The following is an 8,080-nucleotide window of genomic DNA, read 5'->3' as shown; positions in this document are numbered from 1 at the left end:
CCATGTCATTAGCCAAACTTGGAGACCTGCAAAAAAGGCTGGGCGACAAAAACTAATTGGTTTGTGGATCAAATCAGCACTTATGAAAGTTCAGAGTGCGGCATGAACAATCGCTATTGGTTTAGGGTGCGGAATGACACTTTAGCCCATAAAATATTATATAAAACCTATATTTATGTTGAAAGTAACAATAGTTTGAGTAGCTTAGTTGGTTGAATTTCAAATTTTATGTTATAAAATGTTTATGTCATGGGTTCAAATCTCATTAGTAACACTTTAATTATCTTCTCTCTTTCATTTCTTCACAAGTTGAATTATATATTTTTAGTCTAGTTTTTATAAATCATTTAATTAATGTTTTTTTTTTTTTGAAAATCATTTAATTAATGTAGTATACAAGTTTATAATATATTTTATTGTATTCGAATTAATTTAGAAAAATCGATCTAACTAAAAGAATTTAAAATTAAAGTATTTATGAATATATTGTATTTTAATCTTATTATGGTTGTTTGATATTTTGTCATTGACATTTCTAACGTCATTTAATATTCGCCCCTATTCAGATTATTTTTTGGATCCGCCACTAGGAGTATTGCCAAGGATCTGTGTTTCATTTGATTGAGAAAGTAAAATACTAGTATATTAAATAACACGAGTTTAAATCAAATTTATTAGATATAAAAAAGAGTGAAGGGAGACTTACACTCTCAAACTTATTAAAGGCAAATTAAAGATGGTACACAAACTAAGCACACCCAATATAGATAGTAATAAAGGACAATAATTCATTAAAACCCAATCAAGTTGATTAGGCACAAACACTTGGGTTTGCAAGCAAGTATTGTTCGACCACCTTGAAAAGCTCCATGGCCTTGTCCACCCCTTCCTTAATTTCCTCTTCTTTGAGAACATAGTCACCCTTGGTGTGATACTTGCTTGTGTTCTTGCAAACGCAGCCGCCATTGCCGCTCGCTTCAATCTTGGCCTCATAATCTACGGATTCCAGCTTGTCTCCCATCACATCTCCCTCCACCAACGAGTACTTGCAGATCAAGTTATCCACGTCCACCACTTCAATCTTGTGTTTCACGTACTTTAAGCTATCTCCTGTATGTACGTTGTTCCAAAATCGACTGTATATTTAGTATTGCACAACAAACTGGGATCGAATGCACAACAAACTGGGATCGAATGCACAACAAACTGAGTACAAAAAATTAAATTAATTACATAAAATTAAATCACAGCCATTGGCTTATGTAAATAAAAGGATCAGATAAACCCTCACATCATAGGTCCTCATTTGACCCTTAATATATATATATATATATATATATATATATATATATATATATATATATATATATATATAGCGAAGTTCCAGTGCGGTCAGGTCTTAACGTGCGGTAGATGTAGCCGCACCATTAGGTATGCAAACACACACCAATAGTGTTAGGACGGCACAACGAAAAAATACACCAATATATAAAAAATGCACTATTAGGTACGCATTATTACAAAACGAACCATTAAGTAGGCATAAACGCACCATACACTGTTGGGAAACGCAGTTTAGGTGTGGGGAAGTATGGTGCAATTTTTTGGGTGTGTGGTGCGTTTGATATAATGCTCAAATTCTTTACTAACCTTCGAGGTAGTTCATCTTCTTGATGGTTCCAGCACCACTACCCTCACCATGAACAATTTCGATGCTCTTTATGATCTGTGGCATCACCTTTGGCAAGAGGTTGTCTGAGTCCACATACAGAGCCTTGAACATCCTAGGAGCTGCAACTGAAGTTGCCACTTCATGGGTATAGGTAGCCACTCCCATAGTGTTTTTTGCTTAGTTTAATAAAACTAAATGTTTGAAGAGATTAAGGTTTGGTAGGATGTTTAGTATTGAGCTGTGGGATGATTATGGAAGCTGTGACTGAGCTCTATTTATAGGCATGGTGCGATGTTGTTGGGTGATACTGTGATAGTAATTTCAACAGTCAAGGCCGGCACTCCATTGTAGACTTTCATGGCATTATAATAATTATATTCTAGATGTTGTTTTAAAGGAATACACTTGGACTCTTACAATTTATGGATATAGATCGTGATGCCACGCAATTCTTTATGTTAATTGGAATTTGAAAAAAATATTTAGGTGATTTCACTTAATTAATTCTAAGCTCACAGGATCAGACTCCACCCCTAGAGTTACTATAGTATAAATAAAAGAGTTTATTCTAGCTGCTATTCTTGTCCTTCAACTATAAGTCTATAATGATGCTTCTTTAATTTTTATTTTGAGTGACGAGGGAAATCCGCAACCGCTATTTCAGGATATGCATTGTGTAAACTCTACTCATATGTAACTGCAAATCTTATGATAATAGAGGTAAATTGCACTACGACACTATGAAATGATATTATATTTCTTCTCCCAGACATTATATTTCTATCTATATTATTTGATGTTTTACTTCAAATTCAAAATATTCTCATATGGACTTGCTAGAGTAAAATTTTCATGTGCAAAATGAGTTATTTTAGACATTTTAGATTAGAAGTGAAACATTTGAACAACTTGAGTGTCATAAATGAAAATATCACTATAATCAATAAGATCAAGATTAAAAGTTTTTTTTTTTAAAGTTCATTTAATTACTTAGTGGCGTGATCTAAAATGCCCTTACATACCAATATACCATAGAATGAATTAAAATGAAGTTTGATAAATTAAATCAGCTAAACTGTTTTTTTTTTTTTTTTATAAAGAAAATAGCTAATTAAACTGGTTTAATTTGCTAATTTTTTGTTAAAACGATGTTTACCAAGCAAATCCTTTTATATCAGCAATTTTTTGTTTCTAAACATAACATCATTAGTGTTTATACAAATATTTTTTTTGTTACATGAATATGTTTCAAATTGCAACTGAAATGTTAAATATTGATGATGATACATTCTTTGAAATTTTTTTGTGTAATTAATAAGTTGAAAAGCGAATCTAAAACTATTTTAAAAATGAAACTAAAAATATACCGGAGTATATTTCTACAAATACTTTAATAAGGCACTGTCTTGACAAAATTTTAGTTTTTGAAATAAAAGTGAAACATTTTTTAAGGAAAAAAAAAAAAGAATAAACTTTTAAATGAATTGAATATAATGGCAACAAATACAAGTTTGAGTGGGAAAAGTAATAATATTTTCACTCCTTTGTTGACATTTTCTTTCTTGATGTCCCAAGTTCTTAAATTGTCTAGTCAAAACGTCATAGTTATCTGGTTGCAACTACCAATTTTCATTTAAACGTCATACTAAAAGAATAAAGATTGTATGACTAAGTAATGGCCGGCATCAAAAGTCTAAAAGACCACATCGGATTTGCGGAAATTTTGCTTATTTTTCGACATTAAATCCGGAGTTCTGTCCACACCATTAGATTAGACTTTAGAGTAAGATCAGAGCAACCTTAATAGTAGGAGATTTTTTTAAATTTTTACATGAATTAATTTCACCAAAGGTCCTTTGTCTTTTGTGGTAATTCTAAATTTAGTTTCAGACTATTGTTTTTGTCATTTAACATTCCAGACTATTGTTTTTTGGACAATTTTAGTCATTTTCATCCATTTGCTATTTTTAGTAAGAGCAATATTGTCTTTTTATATTTTCTTTTCCGGTTTCAACCGGTTCAATCGGTTTAGAACTTTAGGTAACCTCTGATTTTTAGTAACCATATTTTCAACTAGTTTTTAGTAAAGTCCTAAACCAATTAAACCGGTTGAAACAAAAAAAAAAATAACAAAAGAAAAATATAAAGAGACAAAAATGCCCTTACTAAAAATAGGAAAAGTCATGAAAAGGACTAAAAGCGTCCAAAAAATAATAGTCTGTGGTGCTAAATGACAAAAACGATAGTCTAGGACTAAATTTGAAATTATAATCAAAGCCAATAGACATCTGGTGGAATTAACTGTTTTTTTTTTTTTTACATGTTCAAGTAGGAGAGAGAGAAGTAAGATGGAAGAGAAAATAAAAGAAAAATAAAAGAAATCTGACAAAAAAAAAATGAACAGTAATGCACCAAGCTTGTGCGTGTACTGCACGCGCCTAACTGGGCCGGATGTATAGTAGCCCAAACGCATAGCTCAGACAGCATGCCTTCTCCATTTTTCTTAGTATTGGGACCCATAAAAAATTCAACTTGACAGAGAAAAAACCATCAAAAAATCATCCCCACATTAGTTAAAAACTCATTTGGTGATTTTTGTTCTGTAAAAAACCATGAAAGAACCCTTTATTGGGGTTGCTCTTAGAGTAACCACAATAAAGTTTGGGAATAAAGTACAAATAAACCACTAAACTATTTGGGAAACAGCAATTAAGCCACCGAATTCAAATAACCTCCAAATAAGCCATTGAACCTGAAAAAACAGAGCAATTAACATTTTTAACGGGTTAACTTCCAGATTTTGCTGACGGGATTGCCACATATTTATTTTATTTATTTATTTATTTATTTATTTATTATTATTATTATTATTATTATTATTATTATTATTATTATTATTATTATTATTATTATTATTATTATTTTTTTTTTTTTATTATTATTTGTAAGCAAATTCTCAAATTAGACATCCAAGCCATAAATTCTTTACTCTCTAATCGCAACTTCTTCCTCTCTTTCACGTAGGTACTCCTATCTCTCCGTCGAATATTTCTTTCATTTGCACTCTACTAGTCGTATTTGTATATCTAATCATCAATTTGTGTCCATCGAGCAAACTTCCAGTAGCCTCAATTTACCTTGCTGCAACTAATCATAAATTTGTGTCCAGGAAAAATAAAAACTTGATTCAACCTCAAAACAATATGAAAACCTTAAACTCAATATAATCTTTTTTCTTATAGCAAGTTTATAAACATTATATGCTACAACATTAAAAATAGCACTAAATCTTCATACTAGATTTGCTGTGAAAGCTATGTTTACTGAACCTGGAAATCTTGCACCAAATTGGTTCAATTGAGTTCTACTATTCAACCACTACAAGATAGCAATTTTACAACCACTACAGTCGCATTACACTGCCTTCGTACTATGCATTCCTCACCGCTCGCACAACTTCAACGACTCAATGGTAGCACTTGTCTGGAATGCGATAGAGATACAAATACGACTAGAGAAAGAATAATCTAAATTTATTATTCTGCTAAATTTATTATTCTGCTAATTATATTTACCGTGGGAGAGTATATTTGATTAAAATCAATTAAGGGTCTCTGCGTGAACCCATAGGCTACAGACTCAGTTCATATCTTATCACCTCTTTATTCTTATTTCTCTTTCATGCACACACCCATTTGTAACCTTCAGGGTTAACGCTAAACGGTGTAATGTTATAAAGAGAATTTATTCATTTTAGCGAGTCGAGCTATGCCTTTTTTTTTTTCTGAAACAAAACGAAAGGACTTTCATTAAATACTCAATAAATCGGCAATACAATCAGGGGGATTACCATCCCACACACCTGAGCCAGTCAAAGAACCGGTCGCCCTAGCTAACACTTGAGCTACACGATTCGCTGATCTCTTAACATGGGAAACACAAACATTCCCAATGTCATTAGCAATTTAACGACATTGCTTTACAATTAAACCTACGTATGAGTGATCAAAGTTGCAAGAATTGAAAGCATTACAGAAATTTAAATAGTCAGATTCAAGCACAATGTTGCTATGATGTTGGTCTTTAAGCCAAGTAAGAGCCTCCTTGGCTGCCAATGCCTCCGCCACAAAAGGATCCCCAACACCCCCTAAACGCCCGCTCTTGGCTGTAAGATAACGACCGACATGGTCACGGACAACGGCTCCAAAACCAGCTCCGTCCCCAAACATAGCGGCATCAATATTACACTTGACGGTATTGGAAGGTGGTGGTGTCCACTGAACAAGCACTGCCGAGCAGCAGGTGTTTCGCAATGGTGTCGTGTAGACCTCCTTCCATGTAGCCTGCAGACTCAGCACCTGTTGTTGAGCAGCCGTTACATGTGGCGTTTTCGCATTCCACACAGCTTCATTACAAGTCTGCCACACCACCCAGAAGATAGCTGCCATCCTTACCGCCAACTCTGCCGTATTGGCGCTTAGCATGGATTCCATGAAGGCGAGCAATCGCCTCCCCTGTAGCACATCCGCAACGTCCCAAATACACGATGCGAAGGCGCAAGCACAGAAGAGGTGTTCTACTGTTTCAGAGTCGACCCCACATAGAGGGCATCCTCCTCCGATCCACACTCTTTTCCTTCACAAGTTATCTCGTACTGGCAAAATGTCCCGAGCGCACCTCCATAGCAAGTTCTTCACTTTGGGTGGATTGGCAGTGCCCAAAGTGACTTCCGTGCCCGGAAGTCCTCGTTCAACACAGGTTGCCCCTCCGGACTAGTTAACAACCGATAGCCATGCTTGACGGTATAGCAGCCCCGGATGTCACCAGTCCACCGCCAGCAGTCTTGCAGTTGAGTGTTCACCGGTGTGGCCAGAATAAACGTCAGCAGGCAAAAAAATGTCACGTATAACATCCTCATCCCATACCCCGCGGTCATTGAGCAAACCACTTACCTTAGCCTCGCATAACTGTGGAACGCATGGGGTAAGTAAAGGCTTATTCGTGGAGTCCGCAACCCAGTTCCACTCCCATACCCTGGTGTCTGAACCGTCACCAATCCGTCGAGCAACCCCCATCTGGAGAACCCTCTTCTCGGCCAGGATGCTACGCCAAACAAAGCTTGGATTCGCACCTAGTTGGGCCTCCATAAAATCTGTAAAGGGAAAGTAGCGAGCCTTAAGAAGTCGGCACACTAGGGAGTCAGGGTTAATCATCAAACGCCATCCCTGTTTAGCTAGCAAAGCCAAGTTAAAATCGTGTAGCTTCTTGAAGCCTAACCCACCTTGTGTCTTTGGCTTGCACATCCTGTCCCAGCTTAACCAATGGATTCCCCGATTGCCCGTGCCGCCACCACCCCACCAATAGCGGTTAAACATCTTTTCTAATGTGTCACAAACGCGTGACGACAATAAGAAAACAAACATGGTAAAGATTGGGAGAGACTGGGCTATGCTTTTGAGCAAAACTTCTTTACCGGCGCAAGACAAAAACTTGTGTTGCCATGCTCCAATCCGGCCGCGAATGTTCTCCTCAATATAACGGAAAACTACGGTTTTGTTGCGACCCAGTGTTGAAGGAAGCCCCAAGTACCGGCCTAGGTCCATAGCCTCACGGACCCCAATGAGACCCGAGACCACAGACCTCATCTGGACCGTAGTGTTATGACTGTACACTGCACTGGATTTGTCAAAATTGATGAGTTGCCCCGACGCCATACTGTAATTGTCCAAGCATTGTTTTACATGCAATGCTTCCTGCTGGTTGGCCCTGAAAAATAGTAAGCTGTCGTCAGCAAAAAATAAGTGAGAGATGGCTGGAGCACCCCGGGCCACCCTCACTCCATGAATATCCCCCCTAGCCTCTGCCTGTTGTAACATAATGGAGAAACCCTCGGCACAAATGATAAAAAGGTACGGGGACAACGGGTCTCCCTGCCTAATCCCTTGAGATGGACAGACCTGTCCCACAGCCACCCCATTCACTAAAATAGAGTACCTTACAGACGTGACGCACGCCATAATTAACTCTACCCAGCCTCTATCAAAACCCGACGCACACAACATCCCCTTCAAAAATGCCCATTCCATCCTATCGTACGCCTTAGCCATGTCTAGCTTAAGCGCCGCCCACCCTACCAAACCCCCGGTTTTTCGTTTAAGGAAATGACCAATCTCACTGGCCACGATAATGTTATCGGTTAACAACCGGTCAGGCACGAAAGCACTTTGTGACTGAGATACAACTTTTTCCAAACATCTCTTTAATCTGTTCACGAACATTTTAGCCATCACTTTGTAAACCACGTTACAAAGTGCAATAGGGCGCAAATCAGACACCTTCTCAGGTACAGATTTTTTTGGGATTAGAACGATATTAGCATCATTTAATCCCGGCGGAAATCCCTTGTTC

At 37.0% G+C, this 8,080-nt stretch overlaps 1 protein-coding gene across 1 annotated transcript; it reads right to left on the bottom strand.

Annotated features, from left to right (window-relative positions):
- Positions 1-659: 659 nt before the first annotated feature.
- LOC109176357 (pathogenesis-related protein STH-2-like) lies at positions 660-1,934 on the bottom strand. The gene is made up of 2 exons (XM_019325799.1): positions 1,651-1,934; positions 660-1,110 (listed from the first exon to the last, which is right to left on the bottom strand). Exons 1-2 carry the CDS (start codon positions 1,835-1,837, stop codon positions 812-814), a joined length of 486 nt encoding a protein of 161 aa, XP_019181344.1. The 5' UTR covers positions 1,838-1,934; the 3' UTR covers positions 660-811.
- Between the last annotated feature and the right edge of the window lie 6,146 nt (positions 1,935-8,080).

The sequence above is a fragment of the Ipomoea nil genome, unplaced genomic scaffold, assembly GCF_001879475.1.
Source record: "Ipomoea nil cultivar Tokyo-kokei standard unplaced genomic scaffold, Asagao_1.1 scaffold0706, whole genome shotgun sequence".
Taxonomy (NCBI): Eukaryota; Viridiplantae; Streptophyta; class Magnoliopsida; order Solanales; family Convolvulaceae; genus Ipomoea; species Ipomoea nil.
The sequence above is the reverse complement of the archived record's forward strand: the minus strand, read 5'-3'. Positions and strand labels throughout refer to the sequence as shown.